This window comes from Numida meleagris, chromosome Z (assembly GCF_002078875.1).
Source record: "Numida meleagris isolate 19003 breed g44 Domestic line chromosome Z, NumMel1.0, whole genome shotgun sequence".
In the NCBI taxonomy this organism is placed as follows: Eukaryota; Metazoa; Chordata; class Aves; order Galliformes; family Numididae; genus Numida; species Numida meleagris.
This window is the reverse complement of record NC_034438.1, coordinates 25524763-25550315: the sequence shown is the minus strand read 5'-3', so window position 1 is coordinate 25550315 and position 25553 is coordinate 25524763. Positions and strand designations below refer to the sequence as shown.

Sequence of the window (25553 nt, the reverse complement as noted above, 5' to 3'; positions counted from 1 at the left end):
TTATAGAAGAAACTTTAATGTTTCCCCAGGTGAACAAATGCTAATTCTATACTTAAGATTTTCAGTTATTTTTCATTGGAAGTTGCAGAATAGAATAATCTCCTTCTGGAGGGCATCCTGCTATTAATTCATTTGGAAATTATAGCTGGTGGTCAGCTCTGCAACTCACTGCAAGTGAGTAGTAGTTGCTGTTTTTACTCTGGAACCAATAAAATTCATTTGAAAGAGGGTTTCTAAACTGGAATAGTAAACAAACAGTCTTTACTGATGTCATTAACTGAAAGTGATTTCTGAATTGTTAAAATTAGTGGGAAATCTTAATGCAAAAAAGGTGTTCTGAAAGAGGAAGCCAGCAAAAATGTGATGAGAATGATATTTGGCTTTTAACTTGGAAATAGCGGTTTCAAAGGTTCAAAAAAACTTAATCTCATATTGTACTATAAACTTTGAAAATAACTTCTTCTTTAGCAGAAAGAATAATTTTGTTGCTTTCCTGTCCATGTAATATTCCCCTATATTTCCTTTTGTTTTTTAAAAATATAACATTCACAGAAAAAAATGGGTTTATTAACAACAAATAATGAAAAAAATCAGTACTTTCAACTCAAACTTTTTTTTAACATAACATTTAACCCTCAAAAACTCAAAAAGGACTACTGCAAACAAATCTGAGCTGCATGAATCTGTCCCATCAGTATGCTGTACATAAATTTCACTTTGAAATATCTTCTCTTAATCAGTTTTCATTATTTTTTTCCACATTTCATATTTTATTTCTTTTACTTCTAACAGAGAACTGTATTTTTTAAAGAAACGAAAACAAAAACGTTTGATTCTATCAGAATTGCACTAGTAACTGTTTAATCTGAATTTTATCCTGGCTTTCTTCCTGTTTTTCTGTTGAATATCTATGTATTTGACATGTCAGGTAAATAGTTAATTTCAGCAATACATGCTTTGAAATACTGATTTTAAATGATATTTTACTGTTTTAATACACCTCGATATTTTCTTAGATCATCCTAGGCTTTCTCTTAATAGTAGATTTATAAACCTTGGATCAAATTGTGTGTGTGACATTTGACATTTTTTGTACTGATCTATAGGCAACAGTTAAATCGAAGAAAGCTACAGATACCTACAAACTGTATGTGGAGAAATATGCTGCAGTTAAATCTGATTTTGAACAGAAAATGACAGAAACTGCACAAGTAAGTGTTATATTAAATTAGGTGCATATCAAATAGATTCATATGTTCTGTTTTATCTCTCTGAAGATGTCTGAAAAAAAAGCTTATGAAAAATTGTTTAAAAACAGAGTGATATCCTCTGGAAATTGATGTAAGCTGTACTGTCACAAGTAATAGAATTGAAAGACAAACACTGACAATGTGTATTTTGATGGAAGTGTCATTGAGTGACATGCTGGAATACTAGCACCCCAGAGAGAATTTCTGAATAAATGTTTAGTGAGAAAACAAAATAAACTTCTGAAACTATTGTAAGTGCATTGTGATCACACAGAAAATCATTTCAATTACTGGTGAGCCAGAATTCATTCATAGGAGTTATAATATTGGGATCCATTCTGTTTTTCTCATAATCATTCTGACAAAACATTTCAGTAACTGCTTGATAAAGTGTTTTCCCTTGGGGGCTTATCTGAGGTGGTCAAAAACCCTTACGTTATTCAAATGTCGAAGAAATATCTGGAATTTTAAGGTGTTTCACTGTATTACAGAGGATATAGAGTTCTCTGTATATTTGCTCTTGCTTGTTCGTGTTAAAATTTCTTTTCCAAATCTCTTGATAGCAGACATTTTTTCACTGTCCCAGATTTCAAGAAGCATAACTTACCATTTCTGTTCTTAGTTATATTTATTTGACATATTTACATGTTTGGAGTTGGGTTTTTTGTTTGTTTGGTTTTGGGTTTTTTTTTATTCAGAAAGCTTTCACGAGATAGAATTTTACTTTTGGTCAGAAATTCTTTGTTCCTCTCCTTAGTTTCAAAGTTTAATTTTAAAAATGGAAGTATGAGGGAAGTTAAGTCATACTGCATTACAAATGTGGAAGTAGAAGAGTGTTAGTATGTTCCTTAACTTCTTGGAAAGGAAGATTTTACAATAAGATGATATGTGTAGCCTGACATATCAAAAGCTGTACTCTTCTAAACAATAAACTGCTTTGTTGCTTTGAAAATTTTACTAGAACTTGGTCTTACTGATCTCTAAATAGTTACTCAACACAGGTGTTAAAGAAAGGATACCAAATAGACCAGAATTGTTCACTACAACCAACAGTCTAGAAAAAGTAAATGAGAAATGAGTCATTCTCTGGTGTTCCAGTGCAAAATCAGTTAACTTAAATTGTCTTAGGCTGTTCAGATAAAATTATTCTGAAGGCACCAGCATCTTGAACTGCTGTGGCTTTGTTCTAGGTGATCAGGTGGTAATGTCCTCACTTAGATGTCCTCTTCTCTTAGTTAATCTCCACTGAACCCCTTGTATAAATTTTATTTATTTTTCCCTTGTGTCATTTGTTATCTTTTCTCAGTTAAAAGTGTTAAGGTGAAATATCTAGTACTGTATGATTTTGAGATGTTGAATTGCAAGTTATATTTTTTGCTGGAATAAACATGGAAGATTGTATTGCAGTTACAGAAGGATAAGAATATTGTTTGGTTTGTTGTTTAGAAATTGGATTTTACAGAAATTCTTCATGTTTAAAGATTTTTTTTCTGAGTAAAACTGTAGTTGTACTATACAATTGCTCTGCAATTGCTAAGAAAAAATGACATCTCACCTGCTACCTTGTTAGAAGCTTTTTTTTTTTTAAATATCACATTACATAGTCTATTGGAAACGATAGAAATAGCTGAGAGTGCTAAGTCATTTTTCTTTGACAGCCTTCTTTATTACCTAGAATTCAATACAGTTGATTGTTTAAACAACTTCAATGTTGAGCAGTCTGCATGTAAATAAAGTTCAAGAATAAGTATTCTTCATATTGTAAAACATAAAGGAAAATAATGTTTACAGCTTAGGAAAACTGTACGCTGAAATGGACAATTACAGATACTAAGATTTTTTCATTTTTATTGTAGCATAAGTGACTTCTACTTGACTCTTGCATTACAGATGTGTTTCACTGTATCCTTTCAGAACAGACTGATCTTTCAAAAGTGCAAATAAACAATTTGGTTAATGACTGTTAATGGTTCTACCTGTGATATGAATTATATAGTCATCTTACGGTGTTTGGATAGTCCTTGAACAGAACATTTGTGTTAAGTAATCTACAAGTCTAAGATAGCTTCTCCTTCAAAGACATGAATTATTAAGTATAGAACAGTAAAAAAGAAATAAGGGAACTTTGAGAGGTGGAGAGCAGGCAGGAGAAAGTACTATCCACTGACATAATAGGTGAAGATCTCTGAATGGCCTGTTGTTTTGATATGCATCATAGAGAAGTGTTTAAAGGAGAATGGTAGTCAGTTTTGCCGAATGTCGTGTGGATCTTTAAGCAAATACGAAGGAAGCAGCATTGACATAATCTCAAAAATTCACTTTGAGTTTAGGTAAGTATTAGGCATAGGAGCATGCTGGAAAATCATGTTATATTCAACTGTTGATACCTTGATCATGACTGAGAATAGATATTATAGACACAGGCCATGGATAGCTTGGAAAGCAAAATAATATAGTTTATCTAATTAGGCAATCAGCAAAAGTAGTGGCATCATAGAATGGGCTACAGAGGATGACCATGCCCTCTATAATACAGAAGGAAGGCTGCTGGAAAAAAAAATGCATATATTTTAATCTGCTTCACTGATGGCTAGAGAGGCACATGAGTGTGGCAAAAGAAAAACTGAGTGTTTAGAAGATAGAGATATATAATTTGTCTGTATAGAGTTGTGCTTACATTGTAAATTAGAGTGCAAGGAGGTAGGAAATGTAAAGAGATTATCTTCAGAGAACCCTGTAAAATTGGAGAGAGGAATTAAAGGTGCTCAAAGTTTGGGTGTGCTTGAAAAGACAGTTATGGAAATAGGAAGGAAATCAGTAGAGTAGTGATCAGGAGGGAAGAAAGATTTAAAGATGATTATGGTTCACGATTAGGAAGGATGAGAACATTTTTCTTTTTGACCTGTAGCTAGGAATGGGCCATTAGAGATCATGGAATCACCAAACTTGGAAAAGACCTCCCAGATCATCCAGTCCAGCTGTCCACCTATCACCAGTATTTCCCACTAAATCGTGTCCCTCAGTACAACATCTAAATGTTTCTCGAGCAGGGGCAGTGACTCCACCACCTCAGTACAGGAGGGACATGGACCTGTTGGAACATGTCCAGAGTGGGGCCACAAAAATGATCCAGTGGATGGAACACATCCACAAGGGTAGGCTGAAAGAGCTGGGGCTCTTCAGCCTGGAGAAGAGAATGCTTTGAGGTGACCTGATAGCTGCCTTTCAATATCTAAAGGGGAGCTGCAGGAAGAAAGGGGACAGAGTTTTTAGCAGGATCTGTTGTGAAGAACAAGTGGAAATGGCTTCAAGCTCAAAGAGCTGAGAATTAGGCTGGACATAAGGAAAATGCCTTTCGCTGTGAGGGTGGTGAGGCACTAGAACAGATTGCCTAGAGATGAGGTTGATGACCTGTCCCTGGAGACTTTCAAGGCAAGACTGGATAAGGCCCTGGGCAACCTGATCTAGCTGTGCATTTCCCTATCCACTGCAGGGGAGTTGGACTAGATGGCCTTTAAAGCCCCTTCCAGCTCTAAGGATTCTCTCATTCCAGAACCTGACCACTCTTTTGGGAAGAGGTTTTTCCTAATGTTCAATCTGAAGCTCCCCTGGTGCAACTTGAGGCCATTCTCTCTAGTCCTATTGCTAGTTACACAGGAGAGGAGGCCAACCCCACCTTGCCACAACTTCTCTTCAGGTAGTTGAAGACAGTGATAAGATCTCCCCTCAATCTCCTCTTCTCCAGACTGAACAATCCCAGTTCCCTCAGCTACTCCTCATAAGATCTGTGCTCCAGACTCTTCACTAGCTTCATTGCCCTTCTCTGGACACACTTCAGGGCCTCAGTGTCTTCCTTGTAGTGAGGGACCCAGAACTGAACACAGTACTTGAAGTGCGGCCTCACCAGAGCTGAGTGCAAAGGGATGATTGCTTCCCTGCTCCAGCTGACAACACTTCTTTTGATACAAGCCATGATGCCATTGTTCTTCTTGGCCACCTGGGCATGCTGCTGTCTCGTATTCGGCCAAGTGTCGACCACCGCTCCCAGGTTCATTTCTTCCACACAGTCTTCCAGCCATTCTGCCCCAAGCCTGTAGTGTTGCCTGGGGTTGTTGTGGCGAAAGTGCAGGACCTGGCATTTGGTCTTGTTAAACTTCATCCCATTGGCCTCAGCCCAGTGATCCAGCCTGTCCAGATCCCCCTGATGGACCTTCCTACCCTCAGGCAGATTGAAACTTCCTCCCAACTTGATGTCATCTCCGAACTTACTGAGGGTGCACTCAATGCCCTTATCCAGGTCATCAATAAAGATATTGAACAGGACAGGCCCCATTACAAACCCCTGGGGAAACTCGTGACTGCTCACCAGCTGGATTTAACTCCATTCACCACCACTCTCTGCGCCTGGCCCTCCAGCCAGTTCTTTAACCAGCAAAGAGTGTACCTGTCCAAGCCACAGGCTGCTGGCTCCTCCAGGAGAATACTGTGGGAGACAGTGTCAAAGGCTTTACTGAAGTCTAGGTAGACCACATCAACAGCCCTTCCCTCATCTACCAAGAGGGTCACTCAATCATAGAAGGAGATCAGGTTGGTCAAGCAGAACCTGTCTTTCACAAACCCATGCTGGCTAGGCCTCATCTCCTGGTTTTCTCACATATGCTGTGTGATCTCCCTCAAGATGATCTGCTCCATAATCTTCCCTGTCACTGAGGTCAGGCTAATAGTCCTCTAGTTCTCCAGATGCTCCTTACAACTCTTCTTGTAGATGGGAGTCACACTGGCAAGTCTCCACTGCCAGCTCCCTCAGCACCCTTGGCTGGATCACAACCAGTCCCATGGAGTTGTTGAAGTAGTAGGTCTCCAACTGTTTCCACCTGAATCATGGGACATTTATTCTGCTCCCCATCCCAGACTTCCAGGTCAGTGGGTAGAGTAGCCTGAGAATAACTGGTCTGACTTTTAGAGACTGATACAAAGAAGGCATTGAGAAGCTCAGCCTTTTCCTTATCCTCAGTGGCCTTGTTCACTGCTGCATCCAGTAAGGGACAGACATTCTCCTTAGCCCTTCTCTTACTGTTAATATATTTGTAAAAAGGTTTTTTGTTCTCTTTTACCCCAGCAGCCAAGTTGAACTCAAGCTTGGCTTTTGCCTTTCTAATTTTCTCCCTGCACATCCTAACAACTTCTTTGTACTCTTCCCAAGTTGCCTGTCCCTTCTTCCATAGGAGATACATTCTCTTTTTCCTCTGGAGCCACAAGAAAAGCTCCCTGTTCATCCACACCAGTCTTCTTCCTGCCGGCTCATCTTGTGGCACAGGGAGATAGCCTGCTCCTGTGCCTTTAAGACTTCCTTCTTGAGGAGTGACCAGCCTTCCAGAACCCCTTTACCCTTCAGGACTGAATCCCAAGGGACCCTCCCTACAAGTGTCCTGAACAGTTCAAAGTCTGCCCTCCGGAAGTCCAAGGTAGCAGTTTTGCTGCCCCTCCCCTCCTGACTTCACCAAGAGACGAGAACTCTACCATTTAGTGGTCATTCTGTCCAAGACAGCTCCCTACCTCCACACCTCCCACCAGTCCTTCTCTGTTTGTGAACAGCACATCTAGCAGGACACCTCCCCTGCTAGTCTCTCTCACCAGCTGAATCAGAAATTTATCTTCCATGCATTCTAGAAACCTTCTAGATTGCTTCTTCTGCGCTGCATTGTATTTCCGCATATATCAGGGAAGTTGAAGTCCCCCAAGAGGACAAGGTCTGGTGATCGCACAGCTTCTGTCAGCTGCTCGTAGAACGTCTCCTCCATCTCTTCATCCTGGTTAGCTGGTCTATAACAGACCCCCACCAGGATGTCTGCCTTGTTGTTGGCCTTCCCCCTGATCCTTACCCATAGAGACTCAACCTTATCATTCACAGCCCCAGGATCAACAGCATTGAAACACTCCCAAACACAGAGAGCCACACAACCTCTCCTCCTTCCTTACCTATCCCTTCTGAAGAGCTTATGGCCATCTACTGCAGCACTCCACTCATAGGAGCAATCCCACCATGTTTCCATAATGGCAACTAACTAATGGTTTGCCTGCCACGCAATAGCTTCCAGCTCCTCCTGTTTGTTGCCCATGCTGCCTGCACTGGTGTAGGTGCACCTCTGCTGAGCCCCTTGCCTCACCCCCCATTCCCATCATCATTCCTCTGTGCTCATCTCTAACAGGCCTGGTTTTGTTCTCTTCCTCCTCATACCTAGTTCAAACCCTTCTCAGCAAGTCCTGCCAAGTCCTGGGCGAGGATCTGTTTTCCCCCTTTGAGACAGGTGAGACCCATTACCAGCTATCAGGCCAGGTGCTGAGTAAACTGCCCATGGTTTAAAAAAAAAAAAAAAACGTTTTTCCTGCTCCTCTCAGTATTGCTCCTTGCCACTGGAGGGACAGAAGAAAATATGACATATACATCTGCTCCGTCCACTAACCACCCCAGTCCTTTGAAGTCCTTTTTGATAGTCCTCAGAAAGAAAATGTTTGAAGTGCTTTTAAAATGAGTATCAGATAGAAATCTGGTTATGGTGGAACAGTACAAAAAATTCCATACAAACTGCAAAGGTTATATATAGTCAATTTAAAGATCAAATGAATAAAGGAAAGTAGAAGTTAGAGTTAAGGAAAAAAAAAACAAATACATATCTGTTGTGAGCAGGAGAAGAGTAAGGGTGCTGAGGAGGTGCAAAACAGATCTGGAAATAGAATCTCTGGAATTAGATGAAAAAGCAGATTAAACTTTTCAGTAATGCAAGCAACAGAGAAAATAGATTTTTTTTAAAAACAATCTTTAACCCTATTTCTTCTTCATAAAAATAGGTCAAATTTTTTGAAAGACCAACATAGTTGAAAGTTTAAAAAGACGGTGAAAAAGCTTGGTAGTGGTTCCAAAAGGTTATATTAAGAAACATGTTATTTTATTTTATAATTATTTGGATTTTGCACCTTCCTTTGTTAAACACCGTAATCACTGTGATAATGATCTGAAAAAATCGTTGATTTTTTTTCTGTTTAAAATATTTAATTATTACAGTTTAAGGCTTAGCATTTCAAGAATTATTATCAATAATGACTTGTATTGGTTCACAGAAGTTTCAAGACATTGAAGAAACACATCTTCTTCATATGAAAGAGATCATAGAATCATTGTCAAATACCATAAAGGATATTCATTTACAAATAGGAGAGGTAATTTTTAAATTATCATTTGTTTATTTGGATTAAGCTATGTATTTTTTCTTAGCTACTAACTAGAACATTCCTCCCTGTGTTGTGGATCACATCTTTAAAACAACAGTAACCTTTTAAAACAAAAGAAGATAAGTAATAATAAACCAGAGGATTTAAAATACTTTCAAGCAGTTTGGGTTCTTTTTATCAAATATATAAAACACTGAATGTGTGCTGAAGTTGTTTTTTAGCTGTTTGAAGGAAATTTGAATGTCTGTCAAATAGCCATTTAGATCTTTTGAGATATTTGTATTTTCTTACTCAACCATTTCTGAAATTGCTTACTGAGTGGATCACCTCTGGTTTTGTTTATTGTACTGGAAATCTATTTAATATCTAAATTCAACATGAACCAAAAATTTTACAGCTTTCTGTTTCATTTACAAGTTTGGGGTCACAAATTTTTACATTACTCTGTAAAAACTTATTAGGGTGAATAATCAATCATTAAGTTTTGTGCTAACAAAACAGAATGGATTTTGTCAATTTGAAGAATGTTTGGTGTATTTCAAAGTCCTGCTCACTAGATACTAAATCAGCAATTATTTCACACAGGGTAGGGATACTTATGCTTTTCTTTATCTAGAACTTTAAATTGTATCAATCAAGAGCTCCAAAATGTTTTGTACGCTTTGGGTTTTGTGTGCAAAAGGTCTTTGGTTTTAAAAGAAGCTTTGTATTATTTTCTCTTTAGATGCAAATTTGTTTACCTAATAATCCTTAAAAAAAAAACCCTACTTTTTTATGGATTGAAGTGCAGGTTTGTTTGAGTCACTGTTTTTCTCAGAATTCAAGTTTTCTGCTCGTGAATGGTAGTCGCAAGGGTCATGCTATTTATTTCTAAGGCAAATATGTACTGCCTTGTTTGAAAAACTTCTTATTAACAGCATGTGGTTGTTCCTTTGCCAGACCAAAAACATTAAAACAGTAGTGCTTTTACTGAAGCAGGTGGGACGTGTGATAATACAGCAGTAACTGTTCACACCCTCAACTGGTGCTGGTTTAAGGGACATCTTGTCTTCCTGACATTGTATGGAGCATGTTGTTGACAAATTCAGAAAATGGTATGTAGAAAAGTAGCTTAGAAGAGGTAGAAGCAAATCCTATACCTGCCATCTGACTATATTCTTTCATTCCCCATTGGTGTCTGTATTGCACACGCATTTGCAACTCCTAAGACAATAAGGTGATTTCCTTGGTAACATGCCTGTTAATTTCTGGAAGTTCTTTATTGTATTTTATAGGGAAATATTATGACATTAACTCTCGTGTTAAAACTAAACACTTCTTAGAGTAAAAAATTACAGTAATTAAAATGATGTAATTAAAACTCCCATTGTGTGTGGTGTTCTGTTGTTTTGGTTTTTTTTTAAGGTACGTGAAGAGTTTGTTGGTTTTGCTTTTTTTTTTAAGGTACACGAAGAGTTTATTAATAACATGACAAATACTACAGTTGAGAGTTTAATACAAAAATTTGCTGAGTCAAAAGGAACTGGCAAGGAAAGACCAGGTAAGAGATTAAATATAACAGAGGAGGAAATGTTAATTCAAAAACTGTAGATTTCCATCCCTAACAAAAGGTCAAACTCCATTTGTAAAGTGTTATCGTTGTAATATATTTTGAATTCTCAGAATTGATTCACTTTGATGTTAAATGTTTCTGAGAAATTTGATAACAGAATGTATTGTGCATTTGTAGGGCTTGTGTTCATAAAATATAACAATTTGCAGCTCTGAGTCTCTCTATGTTGATCTTTGTGGAAGCTTTTAAAATACACTGTTCCTTGATGCAAACTTCTTTGTGCTGTATGATTCTGCATAAATTTTATTTCCAAAAAGTAATCCAAATTTACTGATATATTCAGAACAGATGTGTGTGAAGCTGGTTGTAAAACTTTGAAACAGTTGCACTTGTTTATTTGGTTAGCTTATAAAATCATGCTTTTTAATTTATTATACTTTCATGATTTCTTTCTTTACCTAGTATAAAATTGAGTAGTACTTTCTGAAAATGTTACTTTTTGGATGTGTTATGTAAGGCTTTCCTCAGCTGGCATAAAAAGACAATCTCTCCAGACGGTGCATCTAACATTACAGGAAAAACACAGAGTTCTGTTTGGTAGTCAGACATGAGTATATGTCACTAGTTGTGTGAGCACAGGAATTCGGTTTTGTAGTGTTGAGAGTCCTGTCTGGCATCTTAAGGTTTTTTCAGAGCACGGATGGACACAGCAGAGTAGATCTTGAGCGCTTCTACTGAGTTGTTAAATATGGTGACCAGATGTAACAGTGTTTCATATTCATTCTGTGATGCTGATACCCCAGTGGGCTGAGGTAAGATTGTGTGTGGAGCAATTGTCAAATGTTTCGGTGTGTCTTGTAATTTTTAGATAAAGAATAAGAAAGAAAAAATATGAGCTTCAGGGGTTCACGTTCAGTTGGACTGAGGTTAAGATAAAGGTGAATGTTCGGTATTGAAGTCTGTTTGACTAGCTGTAGTGACATCATGACTGGGGATCTCTGTCTTGCATTCAGAATCCTGAGTCCCTGGGTTATAAAGACCTGTGCTAATGTATTCCAGAGCACTGTGCATTTCAGACCATACATGTTACTAGTGTGGTTTTTTGTAGGACAGCATAATAATCATAAGCAACGTAGAACTTCAGTTTTTAAATTAGTGGGAGAAGTTGCACATGCTGTGTGGCTTATGCTGCTTTACAGATTTCATCAAATGCCATTTGTATTCTCTTGAGTCAAATAAAATCAATTACCGTGGTAAATTTCATTTTTTAATCAGTATTTTAAGGAAGGAGCATATTTTTAGTGTGGAACTATTTGTATGCATCTTAAATTTTTTTTTACAGAGTGAAATTATTTTATTTATACCAACTTTGGTGCAGAGGGAAAATATCTGAAGAATACAAATTCAGAAGAAGCTATGAGATGTCAAGGATAGGAGACTGGAAACACAGGCCACTAATGCTCTTAATTATAGTCATGTAACTCAGAGAATGAAAGAGAAACATCCAGTGTGGGAGGGAAAGCTTTTTCTTGATTCAAAACATTCTTTAACACAAGTTAGTGCTTTCTGTGTAGAAAGGTATTTTAACCCATGGTGCAAATGCTAGAAGCCTTTCTGTGATGTGAACTTAACTAATTGCCCTGGAAAAGAAGATAGCTTCTCAGATAAATTAAAGCATTCACTGTATAAAAATGATAAAGACTTGGAGTACAAAACAAATGTAGAATAGAAGTCTTATGACTGTTGCTCTTAAGATTCCAGTCCTGAGTATTGTTGAAAGGAATAATTTAATAATCATCAGTAGTATGTAGGACTTTTCTATCCTATATTATTTTGAGGCCGATATACTGAGTTAATTGGTGAGACACATTCTGAAATACTGAATATTAGAATAAAATAAAGGATTCTGCATAACAAAATATTGAATTGTAATTATAATACCTTATGGCAGAGTTCACTTTCCTATTCCTACAGATTCAAGTATAAATATGAATCTAAAAGGAAATACTGGCCAGCTGTTTTACTGAGTGAATTATAAACTACTTACAATCTTTTTTTTCCTGACAATTATTTTCTTAAATTCTCATCTGCATATGTGTAATTTCTCTCTGTGCAGTGATGTCCCTTAAACTGGATTATATGGGCTCCCTCTGGTGGCTGATTTCTGTTACCCGAAGTCTTAATATACAGGAGCTAGAAGAGTTTAATTCACTGGTTTTCTAGCCCAAACATAATTCCTCTCAAACAATAGTACTTTGTAAGTTTTTTAAACTTATTTATGGACTTCCTTATGAGGGCTTTTTTTAACTGTTACTTAAGTAACTTGTCCAGAGATCTTTATCACCTAATTCTTTCTGGATTTACTTCAAATTTATTTTAAAAAGAGCACAGTATTTGAAGTTCTATTCATTATTTGTTTTCTACTCTTATTCAGTGTTAAAAAATAGCCACATATGTTGAGTGGCACATTTTTTAATTTAAACTGAAAGAAAAATTGCTTAAATGTAAAACCTTGATGAAGAGAAAGAGAGGTGTCAGGGCCTTCAATAAACAGTCAGAGTTGTGTTCAGAATTTAATACATTCTCTGAACCATTTTCTGAAGTTTATTTGTTCCTGTTATTAGGCCTAATGGCAGATTTGAAGTTGAACTCAGTTGGAAGATACTTCTGTCTTGCAGTGTTTATCAAAACCATTGCTAGCCACTTCAGATGAATCTGTTTTCCATTTGAGATAAACTGCTGGTTCCTGTTCTTCAGAAAATTTGTTTATGTCAGAATGTTTATGTTCTGTTACATGTCAGAAAAATATTTGCTTTTCTTCCACACAAGTAAGTGTTAAATTGATACTGGAGTTTATATAAACACCATATTTGTGGAATGTATTTATTCCACAAATAATATTTTTTATTGTGCCAGATTTGTGACGTATCATTGACTTATTTACTTAATGTGCAAATCTTCTATAAAAAAATTTGGTTTGTTCCAGAATCAAACTGCTAGAAAGCATGAGCTCATGTTCTTCTAAGATTTTATGTCCGAAATTGTCCTGATAATACATACTGTGTGTAAAGACACAGCCTGTATAGCTGTAGCTAGTCATGGATGTTTTTCCATTCTTATACTGCTCTCTTCTCATTTGTATAGAACTGACTGTATGTGTTTGTGCTTGTATTAGTTTTTGCCCACTACATATTTTACTCAGAAACTGGCTTAGAAAACCAAAAAAGAAGACAGCTGTACTGCATTGTCCAAACAAAAGCTAAATTTAGCCTTCTTTCGTTAATCCGTTCAGATCTTATTGTAAGTGGTTGTTGGTAGTTTATTAAGTTATTGTTCTTATTTTTGCAATTATCTTAAAAACTGAATAAAGTGGAAAACAAGAATTGTATTGTAATGCAGACAACAATGAAAAGCCAAAATCCTTGCTGGCTGCGTATCCATCCAAGTAAAACAATTATCCGCAGATGGCAATTACTACATATTCTGTGCTGTTATTTAGTGTGAGAGAGGTGCTGGATCATCTCTTCACTATAATAAAGAAATATTAATTGGTCTTGTACTAGTTTAGGCCATCTTGCACAATCAGAATTAGCTAGAACGTGACTTTCTTTCCAGCTCTGAGTCCTTACCCATGTAAATAGTGGAAATCTGACAGAGGAATCAGCCACTTACACATTGTATTCTAACTCTTCCAGCATAAAAGTCTAGAATTTATTCTTTGAAAAGCAAAATTCTATAAAAATACTTCTTATCTGTAAAAATACTTCTCCTTTCACTTACTATTCACCCAATAAACTTGAACTGTAGGAGAGGTTAGAAATCTGCATTTGCTGAAGTATTGTAAAACTGATGCCTGCAATTGGTGCCTACACTCTTTCAACAGAAGCAACTGAGAATATTTCCTGTCCACAATTGCTGCTGATGTGCTGATTGCATCAGCCATCACTGGCTCTTGCCCATTTTCCTTGTCCCACTCATCTTTTAGATACTGGGAATAACAGTATGAGTTCTTTTAATTAAATGATGCTTCCATAGATAATGAGATTCAGAAAGGACAGATGTATTGTCCTTGCTCCTTTTTCTTCCTTCAACAGTGCCAGAAGTTCAAAATTTGGACAGTAATCTAATAGTAATCTTTATAGTAAATAAATGTTTGATCTGTGTCTTTTTAGAGCTGGAAACCTATTTTGCTCTATTTACCAGTTTGGAAAAAAGTGGTCTCAAGGTTCCTGGTTACTCCAATCATCAGAAAGTTTAAGGTCATGGGTGGCAAAAGTAGACTTTAATTCAGGATATATACATTTTTAAAAATCATTTTGAAATTGCCTCTCGGGGAAGGCTTTCAAGTAGTCTAGAGTGACTTATAACAGCTATCATGGCAAGATCCTTCAATACCTCTAAAGGCGGAGAATGTCAGAAAAATGTACGTAAATGTCCTTGTCAGTGTGCTGGTGATCCTTGCCTGACCTGGGAGCTCTGATGCTAGCCAAGTTTGTATCTTAAAGTCTTAAAAAATAATGATTTATTTGGGTATGCTGTTCCTGCTGAAATCAACGTGGGAATTTCAGAGACTACAAAACTGTTGACAAACCATTATGTTTACTGTTTGGATTGTAATCAAAGCAGTTTAATCTGGATTCCTTACAAGCTCATTATTGCTGCCAGCATTGCCTGTTACAGAATTGTAAAGCATCAAAGCTTCAATATAGTAAACATTTTAAAAACAGATTTTACCTAGGCTTTAATTCAGTTGATTCAGTTAACTCAGCTGAGTTGTAGATCATTTGATGTTTTATGTGGCTGTCTATTGGCTGTGGTGGGGGTTAGTGCAAAGCTCAAGTGGGAGTTTAGGACATGCTATTAGGCCTTCAGCAATTGCTTATGTGGACATTTTAAACCAAATGCCTGTGAAGCACTACTTAGTTATTTTTTTCCACAGTGAATGTAAAGGCATCGAAGTGAGTTGCACCACAGCTACAAAGCTAGTGCAAAGTAATGAACATTATAAATAAAACATATAAATGCACAGTTCTGCTAACTTCATATTAACATTAAGGTAGTATTTTGTGTTAAACTACATACTGCATCTAGTGAAGAAGTGAACAAGATACTGAGAGCAGAGTAGACAAAAAAAACATTAGGAACAACTGTATTACTTCTACAAAATTTCAGAAACAATTCTGTGTCCAGAGATTGAGAAGCAAAACAAGAGTTGTGGAACATTGAAGCTTTCATTGATTAAAGCTGCTAGCTTTTTTGTTCTTGAATAATAAACTCTGCTTTGAGAGAAAGACTTGAAACGCTTCTGGGTGTGGCACTGGTGTTTTCCGTAGGTTTGCTTGATAACGTAATAGTTTATAGGTTTTAGAAAAACACTTTTCTCGGAAACTAAACAACAACAAAGTACATGGAAATGAAATGGAATATGACAAAACTAATTTTTGAACAGCTCTGCATGACATCTTTGAGCTTCTTTTCCACAAGGAATTATAACAATGCAAGTATTTCTTTTATGCTCTTAAAATTTATTTTCCTTATATTTTCTGTAAATATTGTGAATATCTTAGTGCCGAGAACAGTTGTGAATAGATGCATAAATGGCCAGAAGTGTCTTGGTGTTTCAGAGCCTGTGTCCACACATAATTCTACGCAGAAGGCTAAGAGAAGAATCACTTTAGTTTTCAGCAGTGATGCTATCCAAGAGATTCAGAAACGTATTCTCTGTAAAGGAGGCGGTCCTTTGCTTTATTTCAGAAGTTAATGGAAGAAATAAAGTGTGGGTATCTTTTAGGATTTCTCTAAAAAGCTCGGAGTGATTTTTTTTTTTCAAGTATATGCATTTTTAAGCTCTAGAGGATTGTTTTCAAGGAATAGGTGCAAGTGCAGCATGTCTTTGTTTCTGTCCTAGGGCTGTCTTTGATTTGCCTGCTAAAACTATGTCCTTTCTTTGACAAAAAATCTGCCACTGCTGCTGTGGACTTTAGGAAGCCTCATCTACCCACATAGATTTTTAATAATTATGTATACTTTACTTGATAATTTGTTTTAATTGAAAGAGAATAAATTATTTATTTTAAATGGTCTGTCTGGTGAGTTATGAATGTACAGGTTTTGTTGTGAAATTCTCTCAGTGCCTGTGGAAGATTGGTAGTATTGCCATAAATTTGTCAACCAACTGGAAATCTAACATCATTTGACAGGCTGCGCTAGAAATACGGTACTCTGAGGAAGTTAGTTAAGCTTTTTGCTTTAGGGTGATTCTGTTTTAAGTAGTATCAAGAACAATTCATATCAAAACCAGAAATTATTCCTGTTGTAGCATCCTCATTGGATATACAATCTTCTCATCACTTGTGCATCTGAATTTGAAAGTTAGGTGATCCTTTCCAGCTGTGTGGAAAATTGTACCCATTCTATCTAAGAAAGAGGAGTTGATCCAGTTGGATGAATATCCCCTTGTCCTGAAGTACTAAGGAAAATCAAGAACTTGAAAATTCAAAAAAAAAAACATGTGGAACAACCACAGGCTCAGCTGCAGTCAATGCAAAGAGCAGTAGAAGAGCATAAATGAGTGTACTTCATTGATGTGTCAAAAAGAACCTAGTGATGACAGGAAGAGGTTACCTAAGAATAATATTTAAAAATGCTTTTGCCACTCCATCTGGGATCATTCGGTTGTCAGAGTTCTCTGGACTTCTCTACAGTTCTGTCATTTCTTCCACAGATCTAGCTAGAGCGCTGAAATGAAATGTAAATATGTTCAGCAGTAGGTGGGGTGTAAAGAAAATGAAGAGCACCTCAGAAACTGTTATACAACTATAGATGCAACATGGAAAAGCTTGGATTCTTTAAGATGAAGAAGTGTCATGTTTACTTGAATTTTCCTACCACAAACAAAAACAGCTGCTGACAGAGGCAGATATTTTTGGGCTGTGGGAACAAAGCAATGTTCATTGCAGTAAGTTAAGTATGAAAAATGTACTAAGTAGGTGATAGAGTCCTCAGAAAATGAAGTAATGTGCAGGATAGCTATTACTAAGATAATAAAAAAATATTATTGAAGAGCTTTTAAACATCTGAGAGTAGAAATAGTGTTGTGAGACATGTTTTGTGCTGAAACAGTAATACTAGTCATGTAAATAGTACAATATTATATGGAATTAATACTGAGGGAATTAAGTGTTTTTGTTTGTTTCTTTGTTTGTTTGAGACATTTCTCTTTTAAGGTATAACAAGTTCTCTGGACACAAATGTCAACTAAGTAGCCTTTTCAAATATGTAATTTTCATAGCAAGCAAAATTGAAAGAATTACACCCTCTGATTTTTTTTTTCTTTCAGAAGATAAAGTTTACCAAAAAAAAAAAAAAGGAAAAAAAAAAAGAAACTTTCTGAAATCTAAAAGAATTTAGAAACCTTTTTATAAACATCTGTGGTGTAGTTCATTTTTAGTAAACTGTAACGTTAAAGAACAACAGCTTGAATCTTTTAAAACTAACTTCTTGTTTCAAAATAAGTTTCATTGTAGGGAAGCAAACAGGGCAAGCTCAAGTAGACTTAAAGTCTTTGTCTATATTAACTTTCTAATAAAATGGAAATAAATCCTAAGCTGTGCATGTAGTATCTTTCCACTGATCAGTAAGCTATGCTGCACAATCATGCTTCTAATTAACTCACAATTTCATTGTTGGTCATTGTGCAGCATGGAAGTGCTTTATACCAGTACAAACTACCACTGGACAATTTCTGCAGTGAATTGACTGTCCAAGTCAACTATGTCTGTATACTTTTTCTTGATCAAGAAAATCATTTGGCATTTGAAAATGAATTCTCACTGCTTATGTTTGACCTTTTGCCCCCATGGTAGTTCTCAGAAAGTGCAGAATCTTGTCTGCTTCATCTTCAGAATCTTCTAATTGTCATCTTAATGGTCATACATCATCTTCTGCGTCCAGTGGTTTTCTGCATGAACAGTTCCATTTTAGATGATGGATATTGATTTTTCTGCATGTTGGCAGTGTACAGTAGGGGTACCCCTTTACCTATTATTTGATCATAGAAAAAATGTCGAAGCAGTAGCAAACGGAGCTAGTTGCATAGACATTTGCCCTCTTCTGTAGCTATCAGGCGAAATTCATATGTATGAAATTTCTGAATACTACAAAAATGGAAACTTCTGCATGTTTTCTTACAGGTGTGTCTATTTAACACATGCTTGTTTCTATCTACTTCTTTCCTTGAGTGACTTTTAGACCTGCATTCTTTGTAGCTAAACCCAAGTTTAACTGTACCAGTAAACATTTGAAATCCTGTCTTCTGTTAATAGTGTTTGTAGTTTAAATTCTTTATGGATTTGTTTTGAAGAATTTTCCCCAGTAGCTTAGCATTTCTGGAGGGGAAAGGATTTCTATTTAAAAAAGTATAAGAAATTCTGTTACTCATTAAACTTCCTACACTCTGTGAATTTAGTTCACAGTGTGCCTCAATCCTGCTGTTGCAGCTGATACGGTTCAGAGGATTGAGTAGTGCTGTATCATTTTTTATAGATAGGAGTGGAGAATCAGGATGTTAAAGCATTTGTCCCTTTTTGCAACCACCCACTTGGATACTGGCACACTTGCATGATATCTCTCAGACTGTTTCAGTGTCCAATACAAGGATCAAAAAGTTGATGTTATGCATGTTTTGTGTTTTTGAGCAATGAGACATACTTTAGGGTCGAACTTACCCCACTTCAAGTAGCTCATTTATGCCTTTGGGCATAAATGGAGGGAAGAGGGTTGTTGCCATGACATCCATAATACTGTTTCTCTTGTTCCTGTGGATTCAATTTTTTTAAAATTTTTTCCCCCCAAAAAAAGTTTCATGTACTTCCCTTGAGCTGCAGAAAAAAAAGCCACACTCGGAAGAATTTTACCACTGCTTTTTTTGCTTATTGTTGGCACATGTATGGAAACTGTCATGCACTAATCAATACTTCTCATTTTATGGTTGGGGTGGAGAGGTGGTTAAACTGGCCTTCTTTTCTTTCTTGCCCCAGTAGCTAACTCTTCCGTACAAGCAAATAGGAAAGCACTTTTTAGTAAATCCTACAATGCAGGAAAATGTTGTATATTTACAATGAAAATTATTTTCTTTACCTGAAAAAAAAAAAAACATTTTTCTGTCAGGAAAAAAGAAATCTGTATACTATACAATATATTATCCATTTTTTTTTCCTCTTTTGCAAACAGATCCAGTCTTAAACCTCCTATGATTTCACAGGTTTGATTTCAGGACTTCAGCAAGAAGCCATGGGCTTCTTGGTTTGCAGGTACAATGCAGTGTGCCACAGTTAGAAATAAGTGATACTTTAAAGATGAGAGATACAATTTAATGTACTTAATGTCTGGTGTTGCAGAACCTTAGTTGACTCTTAAGAAAAATAGTATTTGGATGTATCTGTTTCTTTCATCTCTGCATACCTGCACGCTCGGCCTGCAACCTGAAGGCACAATGCTGTGTGTTGCAGATACTCAACATTATAGACTAGGTACGTGCAGTCCTGCCATTTTGTTTTCACAAGATGTTGCCACTTTCAACCCAATTTGATGGAAAAGTACATGTTGCAAAGATTTGATAAAAATGAAGATACAGGTGAAGAGGTAACCAAGTTAGTCCTGCCATTTAATTGAGTGTCAGTAGTAACAATGTTGGTCACTCACTGAGTGTCAGCAAACAGTGAGTGTATGTTTGTCTGTCTGTTGGCCAAGCACATCTCACATCCAGTTGTTTATCAAGCCAAGAAGAAAATAAAGGAAGAAGCATGAATGCAGAAGCAAAGTAAAGCAAGAGGGGAGAAGAGGGTGAGAAAGAAGGTGTGAGTGCTGTCAAGAAAGGGACTTGAGAGCATTGCATTCTGCTGATCGCTCTCCTGGCTCCTGTTAGTTTTTCTGCTCATTTGATGAGTTTTATAAAGCTGCTGAAATTTCTTGTGTTTGTTGTTTTTGTATTCAGGTGTTGCAAGGTATTTGGATCTCAAACTTTAAACTGCTTTGGGGGTGTGCTTAGTGTCTCTTGTTGAAAATTCTTGTGTTATCTGAACAGTAAAAATGATTTTCTTTATAACTGAAGATGTTTGTCGTCTTAGTTTAGAGAAAAAAAATGTGCTCTCTTCTTGCTGCTGGTAAACATCTTAATCGATAGTAATTGTTTTAAAACTATGAAGGTAATGACTCTTTTCTTGTTTGTTTTTTTCTGTGTAAGCCACAGGGAGATCTTGCCCCTTGAGAGCAGTGTGCTTAATGTGTTTGTGGAGTTGTATTCACAGTACCTTAAGAGCCTGAGATGAACGGTCTTTCCTTTGATACAGTGAACAGGGTGCAGGGCTGAAAGCCTTGCAGCAGAATCAGGGTAAGAACAGACTGCTTGCTCAGTGAGTGCAGCCAAAGTTTGCTCTCCTTTTCTATTAATCTCTTCATCTAAAGATACATCGTTTTGAAGTGCTACCCGTGTTGCTACTACTTATGAGTGTAGTTATCTGCACTGTCATTGACAGCTATTGTTTCTGTTTTCAATTGAAAAAATAGAGAACAGTCAAGTGTTAAGTAGAAAGCTAAGGTGATACATAAGCCTGAGGAGATAAAAAAGACTAGTAAAGCATTCAGTGATTGTAGTGAAAACTATGTATAAATTATTTATAGAATTAGATTTAAGGATGCAGTTATACCACCGTTATTTCAATAATTTCTCTCAGTCTGGCCTGCTTTCGGGCCTTTTTTTCTATTTTAAGTCATTTATCCTCATTTGCAAGGTATAGCTGTCCAAATCTGTGAATGAATATTTGCTTGAGACTTCCTAGTACAATAAATACTAGGGCTGCTCTGAAAGTAATGCCTCCTATTTTATGATGTTGGCCCACTGCATCAGAGGCAGATGTTGGTGGTACGGCGGTAGAGGCTGAACCTTCGTACCAGTATTCCAGTACATGTTGTTGCCGTGTGACAGATGGCAGCAGAGGGGCACTCGGACAAAACGGTGTCTGACATGGAAGTGTGTATGAAGCAAAGGTGTGTCACTGATTTTCTCCATGTGGAAAAAATGGCATCCACTGACATTAATCAATGCTTTCTGAATGTTTCTGAAGACCAAACAGTGAATGTGAGCACAGTGAGGTGGTAGGCGGTGCATTTCAGCGGTGGTAACAGTGACATGAAAAGCAAGCCACATTCTAGATGACCATGTACAGCTGTCAGCACAAAATGAAGAGCATCTCCACCAGTGGTGGCAGTGACAGTGGGCCACCTCTGCTGGTGCAGGTTTGTACAAGCACAGCATGCAGGCTCTTGTTCATCACTGGTGAAAATGCACAGCTAATGGTGGTGACTGTGTTGAAACCAAATGTTTTCTAGCTGAGAATTTGCTCTATCAAATAGATATGTGTTAGTGTGCGCTTTGTGTCTGCTATAGTTTCCATGGAAGTAAGTAGGAGGCATTGCTTTCGCCTGTACATAGGTGTTTACCTCAAAGACCATTCATCTTTATATAGTGCATTCTTACAAATAGGCAATGTTTAATTTAGTTTTATTCCTTTACTTCTTTTTTTTTTTTTTTCAATTATAGAATAAGAGGTTACTTTCTGCAGAAAAATAAAATTCTCCTTCTCAGAAAAGAAAATGCTTCTCTTTCTGGAAAGGGCAGTAAAAATGGGAAGTTGGTGTTAGAAACTGTAATGTTAAAAAAATATTTTTTGGTTTCCCGGTTTCTAAATTTGAAAGCTTGGATCAGGATCAGATGATGGCAAGAAAAAGATTGCTTATGTGTTTGTGTACATACAAAATTGACCTTTGTGATGCGGCTTAACATCTAAACACTAAAAGCAGTCATTTGTTTTGACAGCAGAATTAATTGAGGCTAAAACAGTTGAAATTCCACTTGTATCAAGCTGTTCATTAGGAATTGCTCTCTGGCTTTAGTGCTGTCAGAAAAATAACCTGTTCTGCTATGATTAAATAGCAGAATGATGGTTGGTCCACTGAATTTGAGAGAGAGGTTGAATAAACTTTCTACTGAGGAAACAATTCAGAAGTGACACGCTGCAAGGGGGGTCAGAATGTGCATTGATATCCAGCTGAGCTGTCAACTGGCACTGGGCCAGGCACGCAAAGCTTTGCCATTTGAAGCAGTATGTGAAGCATATGCAGTTTAAAAAAAATTGTGCTCCCTTCATGCATGATTTACTGCCAAAGAGAAAAACTTTTGTTTTTATCAGAAACAAAAGTATTGTTTGCTACTATATTTGTAACTACAACAGTAAGTTTACATATTTTTTTAAAAAGCTTTTGATTGAAAGAGATATGTTAATATTTATATGTGTACTTGCATGTGTATAAACTGATTCCTTGGAATGGGGGGAAGGGCAGAATTTATTTTTTACTTTCTTAAGTGCCTGAGTGTTTTGAGTTACTGAAAATTAAATGTAGTTAATAAAAATACATGCTTCGATGGGAGAGCTTTTCTTCGTGTCAGGCATAGCCTCCTTTAGCTAGAAAGGAGACTGTTTTCAAAATCAGATACCAACATAAAACAGTTTTTAAGTGATTTGTTGACTTCTTGATTTGTTTATCTTTTTAGCTTGGCAGGATTTTCCAGTTCATTGGCATACTTACTGTGGGCTCTTTACCAGAGGATGACATAATATTGTTTGCCTTCCTAGTGATTATACTAGTTGGCTTTTTTACCTGCGTTGTTTATTTAAGAATCCAAACAATAACGCTTCTTTTTTTCTTTTCCTTGTTTCATTTTTCCCCTCTGTTAAGCAAATTACCAATGATTTCATTTGTTTGATCTTAGCAAAGCCTTTATTTTTCCAATGTTTACTTCCTCCTATGCTAGAGATAGGTGTTAGGACTGTTTTCAAGGTAGTTATCAAAGAACATGACTGTATTCAAAACAGCATTACTTTGTAGCTAAATCTAGTAGAAGGTGTAAAGGTTGTTAATTACAAACCCTCTTCTGTTGTTGCCTTGTGTATACTTTGAGAATACTGTTCCCACAGATAGAGGCCGAATATGGAGCAGGTGCTGCATTGTACTTAACAGTGCAGTTGTATCAGCACTATTACGTTTTCTTCATTTGTCTTTGGATAACATCAGTATCTTTGTAGAGTATGCCATCCACTTTTCTTTTTAGTTTCATGAAAACTCCATGTACTCACATGCCTCCTGTAACAAGAAAAGTTGTACCTGTATTTTCCAAATAGACTAGGAGATGCATCCCAAGCTACAGACTGTTACTTAATTTATATTAGTATCACTTGCTGTAAGCTGTTAATTAAAATGGAAACTGTCCTTTTATTCAAATTTATCTTTTTAGCGAACTGTAGCCTCCTAATTTTCAGGAACCATAAACTGATCCACTGCTGATTTATTTGCTTCAGTTTCTTGTCAAGTAGCAGCTGTCTGTTTCCATGTGTCTGTAGAACCATTGCCCATTTGCCTTTCCTTCCTATCTATGTCTGTTCCTGTTGGTGGCATGCTGTGAACTGTAGCAGCTTGAATTTGAAAATATTTTAGGATGACGCTTGGTGGGAATGTGCATGTACAATTAGAGTAGCTTGCTGAATTTTGTGGCCCCCTCCATTGTAGGAACCAAGTTCTCATTAGCATGCTGCTAGATAGTTATGTATACTTAAGTGACTGAAATCCCACAAGATATTCATATCTCTGTTGTAAAGGCTGACCTATATTTAAACAATACATATTATTTTTTCTACCCTCTGCATGTACCATATCAAGTAAGCCTATTAATTTTAAAGTTTATGAACAGGTATTTCAGATACTTAAGTCACTGAATTACCATTCTATTTGGCAATGTAGCAACAGGCAGACTAGACTTAAAAAAAAAATTATCTGGATTTACTTATTTCTAAGCAAGAAGAACACTAATGCAAAGTGTTTCATAAGAGTTGGGCTAGATCTCAACAGTTAATTTTTACTTACTTAAAATGTCTTAAAATATATATTTGATTTTCAGTCTTACTTTAGTTCTAATACTATGCTTGAGAATAGGCTTACTTCTCAATTCACATTACATTCTTTTTATGAAAAAAAAAGAACGAAGGAAATCTCAATGCTTTGACTGTAGTACTGCGGATTATTATCATTATTGTTGCAGTATGGTAAGATCTAGAAAGCCCTTTTCAGTGCTTCGGGCTATCATGTGGCAAGGACTCCAGAGACTTCCAGAAAAATGTCAGCTTCAGGGAATGGCTTCAGTCCCTGTCGTCACCAATACCTGTTAAATGTGAAATGTCAGCTTTTCTTTCTTTGGATGTTGCAGTGGAAAGTCTGTTGGTATCGTTGCTTTGGAAATTTCACAGATTAGACTGTGCAGTGTTAGGTTCTGTAAACAGAAGTATCAGTGCTGTTAAGTCAGTCATATGGGTTTTGAGCTGAAATCCTTGTTGGAATTGACCCATTGTCTGTGCTTCAATATTTGGGCACATGTCTGTTAAGAAAACTACTTTCCTCCTAGTGAAGAGGTAGAGCATCCACATCTCCGTGTAGCTGTTACGAAGATTACTGTCATAGCAGCACATGAGTTCTCATGCTTTGACATGCATCTATATATTACACCTACTTGGAAATCTCCATTAATGCCAATCCATTAGGATTTTTTGAGTGTATCATCTTATGTTAAGAGAGCAGGAATTAGAAAGGTAGGGGATTTGGTTGTTCAGAGACGTTTTTTGAAGTTTTTTGCAGTGGTAGCACAGATGCTTCTGGTGTGCAGATATACAAATACAGTGGACAGTGGAGGGGTTCTTCTTAAGAAAGGTCTGATATCCTTATTGATGCTTTTCTTCCATAGCAACATGTGTGCGTGGGACCTTTTGGCTGGCTGGGAGACTGCATCTAGTTGTAGTGGGAGACAGCGTAGCCACAGTACACACTGCTTTCTAGCTGGATGACAGTGTTATTACCTCTTTGGGCACAAAGCCATCTGCTCACAAGAAACTCCCGCTATTTGTGGGCTACCAAAAGCTCATCACAGCTATTCTGTTTTCTAAATTGGCTCACCATAGAGTACCACATAAAATGTCTATTTCTGAAGTGTTATTTTGGTTTAAAAATACTACACCCCAGGCAAAATGTGCTCTTTACAGTAGGCATATAGGGAACAGAACTGTTGAGAGATCTGAAGTTACAGAACAAAACTTGAGAAAATTTAGAGCTACTACAGAATTCCGTATTCTGCTCAGAAGAGCAAAATCTGTGAATTTGCCCTTGCTTGCCTTTGTTACAAACAAATAGTACAACATGGCAGGAGTTGGTTAAATACAAATTGAAAAAAATGGCAAATATCCTTGGATACTGGAGGAAAATGATGACCTTAATTTGTTATTCTGTGGATTCATCAGTGATAGCTGCGAGTGTTGTAAACTTGTGAAATTCCAAAAGATAAAGGGCTATACAGGAATTTGCATTGAGTGGAAAAACTAAGGTAGGATTAAAAGATTCTTTTGAACTTTAACTGGTTCACA

The 25553-nt window shown here is 36.7% G+C and overlaps 1 protein-coding gene across 2 annotated transcripts in view; it reads left to right on the top strand.

The window, feature by feature from the left end:
* Positions 1 to 25553, top strand: part of FCHO2 (FCH domain only 2) — a 95074-nt gene that overhangs the window by 19410 nt on the left and 50111 nt on the right. For both annotated transcript variants that reach the window (XM_021381450.1, XM_021381449.1), the window contains exons 6-8: positions 1107 to 1211; positions 8370 to 8468; positions 9924 to 10020. In XM_021381450.1, the coding sequence (XP_021237125.1) occupies positions 1107 to 1211; positions 8370 to 8468; positions 9924 to 10020 (301 nt within the window). The remainder of the gene's footprint in view (positions 1 to 1106; positions 1212 to 8369; positions 8469 to 9923; positions 10021 to 25553) is intronic.